Source organism: Octopus sinensis, linkage group LG23, assembly GCF_006345805.1.
Source record: "Octopus sinensis linkage group LG23, ASM634580v1, whole genome shotgun sequence".
Taxonomy (NCBI): Eukaryota; Metazoa; Mollusca; class Cephalopoda; order Octopoda; family Octopodidae; genus Octopus; species Octopus sinensis.
In genome coordinates, this window is record NC_043019.1 from 1,995,996 (window position 1) to 2,015,329 (window position 19,334).

Consider the following 19,334-nt stretch of genomic DNA (forward strand, 5'->3'; position numbering starts at 1 on the left):
CCAATAATACTATATTTGTTCCACGTCCTCGCGTTGTTGTGTTCTCTCTTTGTGTTTTCATGTTTGGATTAACTATATATATATATATATATATATATATATATATATATATATGTTGAGGTGAGAGTCATTGACACCCCTGTGCGACTGGAAGAATGAACTAGCCGAACGCTTATAAAAACTTGCGCCCTGGATGAGACCAGGAGAAAGTCGTAGGAGTTGTTGAGATCGTTGAGAGTTTCTATGTATTGGAATATCGTCTTTAGTGCAGTATTTTGAAGTAGATCGTGTGATGACAGTTGTTTTTATCTCCGCTTCGTGAAATCTGAATATCCAACGTATAGAAGGATATAGAAGTGATTACGAGGATAACCACTTATAAAAGTGGCGACGAGTTTATTCGAAGCTTACGTCAGACGTTAATATTTTTCTATTGAGACAAAATCAAAGAGAAATTAGTTGACATGGAAGACGTATTAGCCTCTGTGGAGCAGTTGCAACAGCAACAACTGTTACAGCAGCAATTACAACAACAATTCCAACAGTTGCCGGACTTGATGTTAGAGTCCAAATATACTTCAGCTTCTATCCAGGTGTAGAAAACGCAATTTCAGAATATAGTTATAACCCAGATGTTATTTTTCTGCATTTTTCTGAATATATGAAGAAATCTTCAAAGAGGAATGCAAAATTAGGACGGACAATGAAAAGGTGCGACTACTTTTAAGAAAACTAACCCCTGCCGAACACGAAAAATATTGTAACTACATTCTAAAAAAAATTTGAAATTTGCTGCGATGAAACAATCAAATTGTTATCGAAAATTTTCAGTGACAGAAGTTTCCTGTTCAATACTCGCAAGGAGTGTTTGAATTTAGTGAAAAAAATGATGATGAAGATTTCGTCAACTATGACGGAATCGTCAATAGAGAGTCCGAAAAATGAAAACTAAAAGAATTAACCTCAGACAGGTTCAAATGTCTAATTTTTGTTCCAAGGCTAACTGCAAGCAAAGATGCAAAGATACATGCCTAGACATAGGCCAAATTGAAACAGGACCAGGATTTGACTCTGCAGACAGTGGCAGAGGAATCTCAAAGGATTATTAATCTTCGACATGACGCAAATGAAATCGAAGAGAAGGATTACTCTCACGTACATGCGTGTCGACATATGACTGGAAAGGAAAAAGAAAAGCGAAGATCAAGACCCAATCCATGCTATGGGCGCGGAGGTCTACATTTTAGAAATAACTCTTCAAACGAACTTTCGCAGGCATGATGGGGGAGAATGTTAGTAGTCATTTAGCTAGCGGACTTTGGCTGATGAGAAATCACGCGCCTATTTGGCGCTAAATTTCGAAACCGGTACCGAGTTGACCAGCATTTACTTGTTCTAACCCATTTGAGGTAAGACATTATTATTGTTCACTGATATTTTTCCTATCTTGTCTGTAATAGACTATTCGGTGGTACAGAAGTATTTTTTTACTTCTATCATTAGTGATATAGGTGCTCATATAGCACCCTTGTGTATATATGTACATATCTAATGTTGTATGTATATATTTTATTAATTTGCCTGTATGGCTGATAATTCGCTTACCACTTGTGATGGTATTTTAATAATACCATCCCTATATATATATATATATAGATAGATAGATAGACAGACAGACAGACAGACAGACAGACAGATAGATAGATAGATATACAGACAGACAGACAGATAGATAGATATACAGACAGACAGACAGATAGATAGATATACAGACAGATAGACAGACAGATAGATAGATAGATAAGTGTACAGCACACATATATGTGTATATGTTTTATACATAATTCTATGTGTTCGAGAACTCAGGAATAAATTATTGCATGTACTATTGCATAAAATACTGATATTCATGAGATCGGATTTGAATGAAACGATTGTAAATGGATGTGATACAGTTAAAGGAACTGCCCACTCTATTCTCCTTGTTTGTATCTATATAAAGTTGCCTACAATAGCACTAACATACATCTACACACACACATAATACTCAGCTTTTCATTTGCTATTTTTGAATTCTATTAAAGTCTTATTCCAAAATGATATGAATACATTGATTACGGGAAAAAAATTAAAGAAACAGATCTGAACTAACTAGGGGAATTAGTGTATTCATTAAAAAAAATAATCTTTGAATTAATTTTAATTTGAAATCTAAATGCAAGTAATTTCAAATTCTGTTTCTTTCTGTTCGATTCCATTTTATAGAAATGCTACCCCTCACACAATGAATGGCACTTATGATACTGACATAAAAAAAAAGATAATTTCTGTGTATTTTTATGTCTGATACATCTAACCACGAAGCATGCGACTAGAGCACTTTTATACAGGTGCACAGAAATAAAGCAGATCAATGCAACTATAATAAGCTCTGTCAACAAAATGGGGAACTACATTCCCTACGTCACCTAAAAATAACCCTTAATGAATATGGTTTCTGTTGTTCTGTTTTGTTTTGTTTCTTTGTGAGTTACTTTAATGTGATAAAACGTTTCGAGTTATATTCAGCCGGCGATTTGGTTCAATTTGCATAATAAATTTTCTCGTAATTAAAAGCTTTCGAGGATTAAAAAGAAATGATTGAAGAGAACATACGTTTGATGAATGTAACCGGGTAGAATTAATATTAAAGTGTTATAATTTCAAACAGGCGACTGTCATGATTGTGGGAAATTGCGGTCGGTGTTTTGAGAAAAATATTACAAAAAAAAAAGAAAAATTCTGACAACATGAACAAAATTTAATGGTATTATCTTTAAAATGTTAAGGCGGCGCACTAGCATGATGCCGAGTAAAATATTTCACAGTATTTCGTCTGTTTTTACGTTCGGAGTTCAAATTCTGCTGGGGTCGACTTTGCCTCTCAACAAATAGGAGCACTTGGGTCGATGTAATCGACCAGTCCACGCTCTGCTAAATTTTCCCGCCTTCTGCCGATAGTCGAAAGAATTATCTACAAACTATTAGAGAAACGTTAATGTGCCATACAAATTTGGAGCCATTTTATTCCCTCACATACATCGCAAATACCTTTCAGTCAAATAGGAATATCCTAAGACATCATTCTACCACTTAGAAATACAGAGACTAGTGACCTTCTCTAAAACGCATCTACAATTTATATTGGTCTCAAATTTTGGCACAAGGCCAGCAAGCTAAGGGGAAGGGTTACGTCAATTATATCGACACCAATGTACAACTAATTTTATTGACTTTGAAAGGATGAAGGTCAAGATGGATCTCGGCGGATTTGAAACTCAAAACATAAAGGTAGACGAAATGCCGCTAACCATTCTGCCAGGCGTGCTACCGATTCTGCTAGCTAAGCGTCTTGCATCTACGTATGATATTAAGATCTTTGTATAGGCGCAGGAGTGGCTATGTGGTAAGTAGCTTGTTTACCAACCACATGGTTTCGGGTTCAGTCCCATTGTGTGGCATCTTGGGCAAGTTTCATCTACTATAGCCTCGGGCCGACCAAAGCCTTGTGAGTGGATTTGGTAGACGGAAACTGAAAGAAGCCCGTCGTATATATGTATATATATATGTGTGTGTATGTGTTTGTGTGTCTGTGTTTGTCCCCCTGACATTGCTTGACAACCGATGCTGGTGTGTTTATGTCCCCGTTACTTAGCGGTTCGGCAAAAGAGACCGATAGAATAAGTACTGGGCTTACAAAAGAATAAGTCCTGGGGTCGAGTTGCTCGATTAAAGGCGGTGCTCCATGGCCGCAGTCAAATGACTGAAACAAGTAAAAGAGAAAAAAAAGAGTATTTCGTAAATTCGTTTCTGCAAAATGTGTTCTTGCATACGAAAGGGTGGTGAAAAGCTCTTGGCTTTGGGTTAAAGCAAATACAGGAAGATCAGTTAATCATGAGTTTATTCAACATATTTCCCTTTAAGCTCTGTAAGCGAACACGGAAGTTTGGGCTTTGTTGTATGGGGAATCTGTGCACCCTCATGATTGGCTAAGTGAACTATATTAGCCCTAGATTTCGGTTGCAACAGTGCCTGCAAGTTGCACGAGATTTGCTGGGGGAGGAAGTGTAGAGGTTTATTGCCTCTAATTTGTGTATAGACTGTGATTTTGGGTGTATGGACCTTTTGGTCCAAAAAATTGTATTTTTTTAATAGTAAGAGGGTCATTACCTCGGCGTATGTATTTTTTTTTAAATAATGTTTTAGAGAAGCAGAGGGCGCCTTCTGCCTTCTCCCATCTTTATCATTTTTCATCATAATCATCCGCCTCATTAATGTCTATGTCTAGCCCGCAAGCTACTCTTTGTAATGCCTTTATGGCAAATTTCTATGAAATAAAGTGAACTATACTAGTTAGTATAAATGAGCATGTGCAGAACAATCTCACATGTGTCAAACGCGCGCGAATTGTGTTAGTTAATTGGTTGAGGAAAGGCGTAAGAGCGGCGAGTGAAATTGAGTCTGTTGCTTGAAAATTGTTATTTAAAATTGTTATTGTTAAACCTGTTGGTTTTATTGTTGATATTATCGAAATCCCTCTCTACCCATTGTTGGGAATGGAAGCTGGAAGCTACGCTATGGCAGCAGGCAAAAGCCTGTCTGACGACACGAAGCAAATGAAGGAAATTGAAATTAACAACAAGCATTTGAAGAAGCACAATGCATTATTTGAGAAGGATGGAGACCGCCTCCGGTTATTACAACCAACAGAAGCAGTGCAGAGGGCTGAAAAGCGAAAAGTAATTTACAGATCTCTCAACTTAGAGTCTAAAAAAAAGTCGAAATAGCCGCAACTGAAGAAATTGAAGAAGCTTTAACAGTAATTAAGGATGTAGCCACGTTTTACACACGTGGAAGGAAGTTCGGTACAGTGAAGGTGCGCTTCGGAAGTGACGAGGAAGCAAAAATGCACTCCACTGTACCTTTCAGAACTGCAAAGAGGGGGTATTTTTGCCTACCTATTGCGGAAAACGCGCCGCTAGAGTGAGAATAGGGAGAGTGCCCCCGGAGATAGACGAGGCGTGGCTGGTGGTAGCCATCCTCTTCAATTGCGAGGAGGAGGTTGAGACAATTAAAGTGGAGACGTCAAGAGGAATTAACTGGTAGGGGTATGGACTTGAAGTCTTACTCCATATTTCCCTACCAGATCCCCACAAAGTAGTAGAAGAGCTGGTACTCCTTGATGAGACCAGACTGAGAGTCGTGGTAGAGGGGAGACCCCAATTTGTTACAATTGTAGGAATAGGGGAGACGTGCAAGCAAGGTGTCTCCATAAAAAAGACCAAATACAGACAGAGGTGGAGGAAGTAGTCGTGGAAGAGACAAAAGAAGAAATGGTGACTAATAGAAAGCGTGTAAGGGTGGAGTCGCCACCAAAAAACATGAAAAAAGAAAAGAAGAAAAGGAAGTGAGTAATAAAGTTAAAGAGGAAAATAAGGGAGAGAATCGAACTACAGAACCAGAGCCATCAACAGGTTATGAGAATGACGTAACCGTCTTAGTGGAGGAATATTTAGGAGAGGAGAGGAGGACGAAGGAAAAGGTGGAAGAACATGACAGACGAAATTTGTAATGAATGATTTCGTACACACAGAATGAAGAAATTGATAAAAGTTAAGAAAAAAATGAACAAAACATGGGTGAGAATGGATGAAAAGTGGTTTAGTAAGGATAGAAGAACGTTACTGGTTGGAAACAGAAAAGCAGAGATGCGACTGGACTTGTTCGGAAAGGAAATAAAAAAACACAGAAATGTATTTTGAGTATAAAGACATGCCGAAAACTGTTGACTTCGATGACCTGGTGGAAACACATATCGATTTTTAAAGTGAAATAACAATGATAAATATATGAACGTAATAGCAGTTAAATGGAGCTGTGAGCTTTGGGGGGGGGGCTCGTAAACCATTACATTTTTTTATTCGCTCTTATTGTTATCCACATTTTCATTTATTCGTTTTATGTACCCCACGTTTTGTGTTATGTCTTCGTAATGTCCCTTCTTCTTTAGGCTATATGTAGGTAATAAAGATAAAACGAGTGTCATGTGCGTAGTCATAGTGTACAGGTCGTAGGAATTATTCAATAGAGATATCGTGGAATGCTTGTTGAAGATACACAGTTGAAGAGTAATAAGAGAACATCAGGAACGTTTGATCTTATAACAGTTGAGATATAACAATGACGACCAGAAGTCGTACGACATATCAGTGGCGACGAGGATACCTCCCACTGTGTAACACTGTCATTATAACAGTGGTAGCAAGGTTACGAACACTCGTAGGACTTTCGAAATGGAAGAAGCACTAGCGTCTGTTGTGAAGCAACAAGAATTGCTGCAGCAGCTGTTACAAAAGTAGCAAGAATACCGTGAACAGCCACCACAGCAACAACAACAACAGCTAAACCAGCAGTTGATAGAGTTATTATGATTATATTTTGTTCATAATACTGAAGGTATGAAGAAATATTTAAAGAGGAGTGAAAAGGCTGGACAAACGAAAAGAAGGCAAGACTTCTTTTGCGTAAACTAGCTCCGTCAGACCACGACAAATACTGCAACTTTATTCTACCAAAAAAACCGCCAGAAATTCGCTTTGAAGAAACGATTAAAATATCAATTAATATATTCAGTGAAAAGAGCTCGCTATTCAACATACGTTAAGAATGCCTAAATTTTAAAAAATGAATCTGATGACTTTCTTGTATATGCAGGAATTGTAAAGAAAGCTTGCTAAAAAATTCAAGTTAGAAGAGGTTGTCCCCAGACATATTTAAATGTTTGATATTTGTCCAAGGCCAAACTGCGAGTCAGGATGAAGAAATGCGGGCGATAATATTAACAAAATTGACACAAGACACTGAAATAACCTTGCAAAAACTGGTAGAAGTATGTCAACTTATAACAAACGAAAAATAAAACAAACAACGCCCAAACTGTGTTATGGTTGTGGCGAGTTGCACTTGAAATGAGACTGCCCCTTTAGGAATAAAGCATATATATATACATAATACAAAATGGGACAAGGACGCAAAACATCCGGACAGTTAGGTGATACAACAATGAGACAACAAAACATTCAGATAGACGATACAAAAAAGCCAAAGAGGGAAGTTTTCTTTCCTCAATCGAGTACCAGATTATCTTCGCAATTTCAGCTGATTATACTCGATATTGCTCCAATCTGGCCAGCCCCAAGGAAAAACTAAACTAAGAGCATTAGTTTCCTTGGAAGAAAGCAGCGAATGTATACAAAAACAAGGACGGGAAAAAAACGGACAATGTTACACAAATAGAATAAAAATGATAACAGGACATAACAACAGGTGTCTTTCGAGTAAGGACGAATTGAATTAAGCTGGCGTGTGTGGAAATAAAGCTTTACGGCAGGGATACAAGATTTCATAGGCACAGGGAGGAATACACACACATTGCACAGTCGCCGTATGGTAGTAAGCTTGCTTCCCAACCACAAGGCTCAAGGTTCGGTCCCGCTGCATGGCACTGTGAGCAAGTGTCAAGTCACAACAAGGACCGAAGTTTCAAGTAATGCCGACTTTTGCAAAACCTGAGAATCCAGAACTGGAAAAGATAATATATCATGTAACTTCAGGCAGAACAAGGAATGAACATCTGCATGATAGAGAATGGAATTTACAAATGTGAAGTCAATACGAGTACTCAAAACTACGTATACATTAGTAGTATCGCAGCCATGAAAAATCGCCATGAAAAATCGTCTGGGCAAACATCTTACGGGATTTTTCAATATAAACATCATTATCTAACGTTATATGGAGGCTACAACAGAATGGAGTGAAGCATACGACCAACTGATCTTTATAATAATAATAATAATAATAATAATAATAATAATAATAATAATAATAATAATAAAACACTGAACCACGCAATAGAACATCGCAAGTGTGCAATTTATGCCTAGAGGAAACCCTGGAGATCATCTAATCCACAGAAAAGATAATTAATAGATAATTCCGGAGTAATTATACCATGTTAGCATAAAAGCAAGGCATCATTCCAAGAATTTGGGAAGAACATTTTGAAATAGAAAAGCGCTAACCATCATAAGCATCTGGTGCAGTGGTTCGCAACCTTTTCACAGTGGGGTTCAGAACACTTTTATTTAAATGAGTTTTCCCACGTACCCTTTTTAATATTCCTATCCTTATATAAACAAAGAGGTTGAGTTCCGTTGAGTTCAAATTCCGCCGAGGTCGATTTTGTCTTTCATCATACGATCATGTTTTCGAATCGATATTTTAACGGCGATAGTGCGTTCGACATAATCACTTTCTTGCCTGTATCATACGATACACATTCGACGCTTCTAAAACCAGCAAACAAATGTAAATTTGTTTATATACACACGGGGCTGTTACATGTGTGTTTGTGTGCGTGCGTGTCTTCAAATATGAAATGGAAGGACCACATACACTTAACGATCAAATACACCGTTTTTGCCGGTAGGCTCCGAAATGGCGTGGAGGCGAATACTCCCTCCATGCACCGGGTGTTAAAACACCTGAAAGTCATAGACAGGTGAGATAATCCACCCCAGATCACATTCAGGATTGATGGACATCGATGTTTCACCATTTTTGTGTCTTATCAACATCACATAGTCGAACCGAATCGTAATAATATCCAGACACAGACTACGGAAATCGGCCAAACATGATTTCCAATTAGAACTTGTGTCAGATTTTGCGTTTCTATTTAATAAGACTTTCTGTCAAATGTATAATACAGCGATGAAATTAACATACTTAGAAGCCGAAATTAATGTGATTAACAAAAATATTGTTTTTATATTTTTGCTTGTTCTTTTTGTTATTTCTGAATATCCAATCTAAATTAATGTTAAAAGGAGATACATGATATTTTATACATGGTGACGTAATGAAATTTGAAATTTGAACAGTCAATAATAATGCGATTAATTAAATGAAGTTTTGTTATTCTTTAATTGTTCTTTTATCTAAATTTTCAATTAATTTTTTTTTGTTACAATAATAAGAGGTATCTTTTATATTTTACTTGCTTCAACCATTGGACTGCGACCATGCTGGGGCATTCCCTACATGAATTTAGTCGAACTGACTGCATTCAGTATTATTATTTTTTTTAATCTGGTACAATTTCATCGGAATCTTTTGCCGAATTGCTAAGTTACGGACTCGTAAACAAACCAACACTAGTTGGCAAGCGGTGGTGGTGTTTACAGACATAACGCAATAAGACAAACACACATACACACACACATGCGCGCATGCACACAGACACAGACACACACGAACACACACACACACACACACACACACACACACGCACATACAGGGTGTCCAGACAGTTCGCCCGATTTTTAATTTATTGTACATATATGATCGGGCAAGACTTTCTGGACACACTGTGTATATATTATATATATATATATATTATATATATAATATATATATATATATATTTGTATATATATATATTTGTATATATATATATTGTATATATATATATATATATATATATATAATATATATATATATATATATATACATACATACATGGCTCAGTGGTTAGAGTGTCGAGCTTATGATCGTGAGGTTGTGAGCTCGAATCCCGGACCGGGCTGCGTGTTCTGTTCTTGAGCAAGACACATTACTTCACGTTGCTCCAATTAACTCAGCTGTAGAAATGAGTTGCGACGTCACAGGTGCCAAGCTGTATCGGCCCCTTTGCCTTTCCCTTGGATAACACTGGTGGTGTGGCGAGGGGGGGGGGGTGCTGTATGCATGGGCAACTGCTGGTCTTCCATAAACAACCTTGTCCAGACTTGTGACTGGGAGGGTAAATTTCTAGGTGCAATCCCATGGTCAGTGTCGTGACCGAAGGGCGTCCCGACCCGATATTGGAACTGAACACAAGACCACATGGCTGGGAAGGAAGCATTTAACCCACACAGCCATGCCATGCCCGGGCTTATTTGAAGAAGATCGACTAAATGAACGAACAGTTAGACAACTTCTGATTAAGACCAGGGACTGAAACAATTTCACTTGAAGTGATATTACTCGAAATATTTCAAGATAATTTGAGATTATTTTTACATCCTACATATTTTCTGCTTTTATATTGGAAAAAGTACAAAACGTGCTGTCTATTTGTGTTCTTTCTAATTAGCAGAAGGATTTCAATGTATTTGCTGCCGTAATTATAGCTACAAAATTTTGAATTGTTGCTCGAGCCTTCGAGCAAATCTGTCGAGGCGTCTATTCGTTCATTTGCGCAAACTTCTTCTTGTATCTTGTTTACACTTAGGCAAAGAATATTTTTGAATCGGGATAGATATACTTCAATATTGGTATTGCTTTTGGCGGCCAAAATGTTCCGTATATGTATATGTGTATTTACATGTGTGTAACTGTATGCGGGCATGTATGCAAATATGTGCATATATATATATATATATAGAATCATATCGAAGGGAAATGGAAATTAATAGAAATTTTCGCTTCCAGTGGCCTAGCGTGTAAAAATTTAGTCCAAAAATTAAGTATTACTCATAAAATACAGAGTACATTTAAACACATAAGGAATTCACGCGTGGGATTCAACACGCTAGAAAGAACAGCTAGGTTTTGTAACCACAATATTAGAGATAAAATCTGACAGGAACGAAATGAAAAGATAGAAACTTTTTACCATCTAGTTGGTAAAGAGTTTTATTTTTTCATTTCGTTCCTGTCAGATTTTATCTCTACTTTTGTGGTTATAAAACCTAGCAGTTCTTTCTGGCGTGTTGAATCCCACGAGTGAATTCCTTATTTGTTTAAATGTACACTGTAATATACATATATATATATTGCTAAACCTCGCTAAGATAAATATTTCAATTACCTGAAGATTGACTGTAACCATAACTCGAATTATTACGAATTGGACAGCCATGAAACAATCGTAGTGTTTTACTCATTATCTTTTTTTAAACTTTTTATACTTTTGATATATATTTAAAATAATATAAATTAATTAATTTTATGTATTGGCTTATGTTGTTTCATTGTTTGATTTGCTTAATAGTGGTTTTATCTCTAATTTAATATAATATATATATATATATATATATAATATATATATAATATATATATAATATATATATTATATATATATATATAATATATATAACATATATATAATATATATATATATATATATATGTAATATATATATATATATATATATATATATATATAATATATATATACAAATATATATATACACACACACACATACATACATGCATACATCCACACACCCAGAGAGATACATACATACATACACACATACATACATACACACAAACACACATATATATAGTGGGACCGAGCTCGGAAGAATGTGTTGATTTGGGGTGGTGTCTTCCACTGTAGCTTCGGCAGAAGACTTGTGAGTTGATCTGATAGATAGAAACTGAATGAAGCCTGTTGTATATATTTATGTAAATATGTATGGGTGAGTGTCTGTGTATATGGGTGTTTGTGTGCGTTTGTGTGTGTTTGTGTGTGTGTTTGTGTCTGTGTCTGTGTCTTTGTGTCTGTGTTTTCCCTAGTGTCCCTTGGTGATTGGTGTGTTTACGTCCCCTTACTTAACGGTTCGGCAAGAGAGGTCGATAGAATAAGAACCTGGCTTAAAACAAGAATTAATAGGTTCAATTCATTCGATTAAAAATTGCTAGGGGAGGTACCCCAGCATAGTTGTAGTCTAATGACTGAAACAAATAAAAGATAAAAGATATATATATTATTGATCTGTAAATATTTATTGCTAGCTTGATGGAGTACCTTTTTATTGATTCTACCAATAGTGGGAAGCTACACCATGTGTACGTGGTAAAGATATGTGTGTGAATATATATATATATACTTATATAATATATATATATATATATATATATATATATATATATATATATACACGCATGGATGTATGTTCGCTCAGTGATATTTATATGGAATGCAAAATACAGACGACAGCAGAGGATTATGTAAAGTCTTTTCACGCCAGCTGTTTCGGTAACACCATAACTTAGGCTGCATTTACAATCATAAGTAATATGCGCATGATGTCAAAGGTGCGCCCAACGCCATCAGTACAAATGAAACTGTGACGCTGATTAAGGAGACCCTGCTTTGGAGAAATATGGTGAATGTGCTTTTCATAATAGTTTTTGTGAATATAACGGTTTAATGAAAAGAATAAGGTGGTGAGAGAAGTAATTGAGGAAGCAGGGAAAAAATATTTAAGTGAAGCGGTTACAGAAGGCATGCGTGATGAAAATACCAAAAGGTTTTAGTCGAACAACTCGACCCTAGGATTTATTTTGAAGCCTAGTACTTACTCTATGGATCTTTTTTGCCGAACCGCTAAGTTACGGAACGTAGACACACCAACACCGGTTGTCAAGCAGGGATGAGAGGACGAACACAGACACACATAGATATATACATACTTATATCTACATATATATTTATATATATATATACATATATGTGTGTGTGTGTGTGTGTGTGTGTGTGTGTGTGTATTTATTTATACGACGAGTTACTTTCATTTTTCATCTAACAAATTCACTCACAAGGCTTTGGTCTGCCCGAGGTTTTATTAGGAGACGCTTGCCCAAGGTGGCATGCAGGGGAACTGAACCCAGCAACATCCCTATGATCTAGCGATTCGGTAGATATGACGGATGGGGAAGGTGCCTGATTTTAGTACTAGGGTTGCTTTGTTATGCTAAAACCCTTCAAAGCAATTACTAAACATGGATGTTGTCCAGTGACTGAGACAAGTGAAAGATAAATCACACACACACACACACATACACAGACTCATATATATTCATATGGATGGCAGGGTTATGCACACCCCCATGTATGCGTGCAGATATGTGTGTGTATAGTATATGCATTCGTGATTGTTCGTATCAGTAGGTTCCTCTCTCGTGCTTCGTTGAAACTTGATAATAGTATTTACATTGGATTGTTGGTAATATCTTAGATCCATATGCATTAAATTTTCATTAGTCCAGCATGCCTTGAGATTAGACGGACGAGAAGAAAAAGACAAAATTTGTATCAAAACAAAACTAGGTAAATATATATGCTGTGCTTTGAAACTATCGATTATTTTTCTTGGTCTCTTCTACGAAATAAATATCATTTGGCGAACTATTATTTTTTTATTCTATTTTAAAGCGATAGCATTTCTTTGGGCTCTTATTAACTATGTTTATTTATCATTTAGTGTTTCTTGTTTTGGTCACCTGATATCAAGTTCGTTATTTCTACTGCATTGGAGACAGACACGTCAATTTCATAAACAAGGCACTATTCAATACTAAATACATTAAGATGGTAAAGTAAAATCATTAATATAATATGAGGACTCTCGTTGCTGTTCTGCAGTGGCGGGGGGGGAGTGAGGGGATGCATTCGAAAAGAATAATATAGCCGGAAAAGCATATGACTTAACTGACACGATACGAAAGAATGAGATTCGCTACCAACATTATGAGCGAAAATTTTTTTTATATTTTCTTTTTGGTTGTTCTACGTCTCAACACAAACTTTAGTTGTCCAGTAATTTAATCTACAAATTAATTCTAAAAGAATGATTTATTTGTTTCCATACTTTTACATATATAAATAAGGAACAACGCGAACAAGCAGAAGTTTTTAATGTACAGTTTTATGTTATGGAATCTTATATACGACATAATGCATTATTATATATTATATATTATATATTATATATTATATATTATTTATTTTATACTACATATTATTTATACTACATATTATTCTCAGATACGTGCTTTAACACTGTATATAAAATCAATTTCCTAAATGTAAGCGCACATATCACCGTATGATTATGAAATTATTTCAACAAACCTGGTTAGATTCTTCCAACGAATGCTTTCTACTATGTGACAAGAAGCCTATCTTATATGTATGTATTTATCAGCATTATGAGATATATGTATTCCGCCATGGATGCATGTATGATGATGTTCGATCTGTACTTAGATTCTATGTGTGCGTATTTTTCTTTTTCCACAAAGCCCCATTATTATTTCGATGATGCTGTCAAGGATGTTTGCCATCATTGATTCACGTTGATGGACATGCGCAAGACAAATTTTAAAATCTCATTTGTATTTATTACTTGAAGGCTAATTTTCGAAAACGAAACGAAACGTTTACATGCGAGTAAATCAATCGACTCATATCACTGTGGACGAAAAGTAAATTTTTCGGTAACATTCATCAAATAGTACGTAGTATAGTCAAAAACAAAATACATTTAAAATAGTATTATTGACAGAAGAGACCTGGGAGCCGAAAATGTTTCAGGAAAAACAGAGGGTAGTTTGGAGAACAGTTATTAAATATCAATGTTCACACGCTCCACACCCTTAGGCTGAAACGTTTAAAAGAATAAACTGTTAGAGGGCAGTCAAATTTTATGGATATTTCACTAAATTACATATGAACAAAGGACTGCAAAACCATGGATATTAATAGAGCTGCCAGAATAAGGCCAATGATTTTAAAAGGTTCAACTGAGCTAAAGAAATCTGTAACAACGAAGACTTTGAGCTTAAATAATATGATTATCTATGTATGGTGCAAAAAATCTCTGGACAATGGGACCCGGAATCCAAAGAAGAGTTTAATGTTGAGTGTTTAGAATGATGGTATTTCGGTCAATTACGGTATTTCGTCTGCCGCTACGTTCTGAGTTCAAATTCCGCCGAGGTCGACTTTGCCTTTCATCCTTTCGGGGTCGATAAATTAAGTACCAGTTACACACTGGGGTCGATGTAATAGACTTAATCCGTTTGTCTGTCCTTGTTTGTCCCCCTCTGTGATTAGCCCCTTGTGGGTAGTAAAGAAATAGGTATTGGAATATGTTTTATCTTTTACTTTTTACTTGTTTTAGTCTTTAGACTGCGGCCATCCTGGGGCACCGACCTGAAGGATTTTTTAGTGGAATGAATCGACCCAAATACTGATTATTTTTTAAAAGCCTGGAACTTATTCTATCATTCTTTCTTTGCCGAACCGCTAGTTAACTTGAAGTGAAACAAACCATCACTGGTTATGTAGTGGTATAGTGGGAGGTGCAAACACAGACAAAAAGACACATACATTGATATAGATAGTGTGTATATGTATATATATATATATGTGTGTGTTGTGTGTGTGTGTGTGTGTGTCTATGTATGTATTTATATATATATATATATATACACACGTGTGTGTGTGTGTGTGTGTGTACATATATGATGGAACTCCTTCAGCCTCCGTCCATAACATCCACTCACAATATTTTGATCGACCCGAGGCTATAGTAGAAGACATTTGTTCAAGGTGTCACTCAGTGGAACTGAACTCGGAACCATGTCTCTGGGATGCAAAGTACTTACACACAGTTACGCCTGCGCCTATAGCTACGAATGCCACTATAACCACGCCTGCGCCTATAGCTACGAATGCCACTATAACCACGCCTGCGCCTATAGCTACGAATGCCCCTATAACCACGCCTGCGCCTATAGCTACGAATGCCCCTATAACCACGCCTGCGCCTATAGCTACGAATGCCCCTATAACCACGCCTGCGCCTATAGCTACGAATGCCACTATAACCACGCCTGCGCCTATAGCTACGAATGCCACTATAACCACGCCTGCGCCTATAGCTACGAATGCCCCTAAACCACCACCGCCTGCGCCTATAGCTACGAATGCCACTATAACCACGGCTGCGCCTATAGCTACGATGCCACTATAACCACGCCGCCTGCGCCTATAGCTACGAATGCCCCTATAACCACGCCTGCGCCTATAGCTACGAATGCCCCTATAACCACGCCTGCGCCTATAGCTACGAATGCCCCTATAACCACGCCTGCGCCTATAGCTACGAATGCCCCTATAACCACGCCTGCGCCAATACCTACGCCAACGCCTATGCCCTCGTTTAGGCTTATTTTTTTAATCTTAAATTTAAAGACATTTAAACATATTTGAATATATATACAAGTTCTTAGTTGAAATGTCTATCAATGAATTCACTGATTTATTGTGGGAAGGTCGGGGTCGGGGTGCAGTTAATATGATAATTTACTTAAAGTTATGAAATATAATATGGCGGCGAGCTGCCAGAAACGTTAGCACGCCAGGCGAAATGCTTTGCGATATTTCGTCAGCCGTTACGTTCTGAGTTCAAATACCGCCGAGGTTGACTCTGCCTTTCATCCTTTCGGGGTCGATTAAATAAATACCAGTTACGCACTGGGGTCGATATAATCAACTTAATCCGTTCGTCTATCCTTGTTTGTCCTCTCTGCATTTAGCCCCTTGTGGGTAGTAAAAAAACAAGGTTATGAAATATAACAATGATCTTCATTTAGTAAACTTTACAGGATTTATACTCCCACCTTTAGTATTTTGTTTTATTTGTTATTTTTATTCAACTCAAGAAGGCAGAAAGATAATAAAATGTTTAGGAGTATTTGTTTCCAGCTCTTTCCGACCTGATTTCAAATCCTGACAGTGTGAACTTTGCCTTTCACTCTTTCGAAATCGATAAAATAAAGTACCACTCAAATACCGGAGTCCATGTAATTGACTTTGTCCCTCTGCTCAAAGTTGCTAGTCGTGTGCCAAAATTAGAAATCAAGTTATCATTGATGAAATAAAGGCTCTTACCAAACTTTTCTATCAGTTCACTATATTTTTTTTTCAAAATTTATCTAGCACTACATTATCTTAAGTGTCCTTCTTTTTGTTTGAACCTAGGACAGCTGTGATCCAGAAAAAGAACGAGCTAAAGCATTTTGCATGTTCGTAACAATCTTGCTTTATTTTCCTTGGTAGAGTTGAAACAAGAACTACATTATCCCTCGGATCCTTCCATTTTCTCTGCAATAAGTTGTAGAAAGATGGAATGAGAATGACTTGGTTCATACTGAGTACAGAGAAGCTCCTTAAATGACTGGAAAATCTTGGTTTTTATTCCCATTAATCTTCTTTATTCATTTTTATAAGATATGCTTCTTAATCCTAATTTCCTCTAACCGTTCACCAACCCAATTAATATTTGATGATTCTGTGTGTAGCATTTAGTCGTTTCGAATTCGCGATTCTTGGTCATATTGGAATATCTCTTCAAATAAAACATTACGCGAATACATTGGAGAGTTTCTCCAAGCGTTTATTATATCCAATTCTTATGAACAGTGACAAATCTAATTTTTCTGTGGTTTGACCTTGATCTGAGAGTAACATAGAATGGTGTCATCGTTTTGCTTTCCATGTTGTAAATGGACATATGAATGCATTTCCTTAGTTTTGTACTATCAATAATGCTATTTGCCAGTTAACTGTAATTATATCCTCTATCAGCTCTTAAGACATCGTTTCTTGAAGTTTGTTCTCAGTGTAAATGCTTGTCATTTAACGGTATGGGTCATTCATTTGTCATTTCCTTTCCATGAAGGATTAGGTCCTAAAGACATATGCTGGTTTGGCGTGTTAAAATTACCGGGCTTCACAACAACACTCTAGGTCCTAGTGTCTAGGAACATGATAACATCGAAAAGAGAAAGGCATTAAAATGAAAGTTAGAATCAATCGCCCGAAGAAAACATAAAAATGTGAGTGCACAAATATATATATACGATCAAAACGCCCCCCGTCAAATGGACGGTGCTGAATCATATCTGCTGAATAAAAAGCAATCAGTGTTTTCTTTTCATTAAAAAATAATTAATCATGCTTTTATTTCAATAAATTTTTTAGTTTTGTTAAACGAGGTTAAGGCAAAAAAAAATGGTCTGTCCTTCCTTCATGCCAAGTTTGAAGAAAATATCTCTTTCGCATTTTACTTTTTTGGTCTCTTAAATATACTGCATTATGTGGCATTATTTCAAGCCAGCCGGCATTTTTTGCGCAAACTGCACGTGCACTTTTCTCGCGTACGTCTCAAGTTGTATAAAAATAGTTATTGTCTGCATCATTCGAAAGAGAAATAAATTCTGCATAAGGTGTAAAAGATAAAAATAATTTGTATGGTGTTAGTAGCAAAATATCTTGCAAGAAATAGAACTTTTATCATCGGTCTTAAATATATTTTCGACAGTGTATATATATATATATATATATATAAATTAGTAATGCAATACTAGAGTATTGCTTTCCAGTAAATAATAGCCCGTGAGGGAAAAATATACAAGAAGTATATATACGTTCGCTATTTCCAGTAAATATCGGTACTTCGTTGTGCCATATATTTACTTCTTGTATATATATATATATATATATATATATATATATATTAAGCGCCCACACATGGGTGTTGCTAAGCAGCATTCAAATGTATAATAATTATAGAGAATGTCCTTTTAAAATGGTTTTTGAAAATATAATCTCAGCAATTTAAAGCTAGTGTACTGTGCTCAACAAATGTTGTGATCTAATATCTACTGCAGACACTAATATTGTAATTGTTTACTTGTTTCTTTTGGTCCTATTTGTTTGTGTTGTAGCTCCTCGCCCCAGGACGACCATGTAGATATTAGATTAAAAGTAATGGAATTCTGAACACACCTTCCTATATTTTTGTATGTCAGAGACTTCATTGTCTAATATATCCTTGTTTATGATGTTTTTTATCTCCCAAACCTGCTCCCTGATATAGCAAAATTATAAATAAGTGCATTCCAGCTATTACCATCCACAAACTTCATTCATGTATAATGTATCTTGGTCTATATGTAATGTGAGCTTGCCTAAGATGATAAGATGTGATATGAATGAGATGATTTGGGATGCTACTTCTAGGATTTCGAACGAACGCAAAAAGATTTCTTCCTTCTCGCTTAAAAGGCTTGATATGATTTAAGGGGAATTTGTCAGCCATTGCAAGATCAGGTGACCGTATAGATGCTTTTTTTCAGAATGTCGGAAATCAGGAAACCTCTTCTTTGATATTTGAAAACTCCTCTGCTAATGAACACATTGTTGATTAATATCCACAAAACTCATTAACACTATTAAGGATCATACTGACAAAGAGGGCTATAGTAGGCCCCCATTATTGAAAGACTTAAATTAATTTAAGTGACATTGAATATTTAGAGGAGATTACCAAATTTGTAAAGATAAAAACAAAAATGATTTTTATTTTCGTGAAGATAATAAATTCTGTT

General features: G+C 36.2%; 1 protein-coding gene across 1 annotated transcript in view; it reads left to right on the forward strand.

Moving 5' to 3' along the window:
* The first annotated feature begins 4,616 nt into the window (after positions 1-4,616).
* LOC115223638 (leukotriene A-4 hydrolase-like) overlaps positions 4,617-19,334 on the forward strand; it is a 69,572-nt gene continuing 54,854 nt past the window's right edge. The window contains exon 1 of the mRNA XM_036512621.1: positions 4,617-4,778. Within this exon, the coding sequence (XP_036368514.1) occupies positions 4,617-4,778 (162 nt within the window). The remainder of the gene's footprint in view (positions 4,779-19,334) is intronic.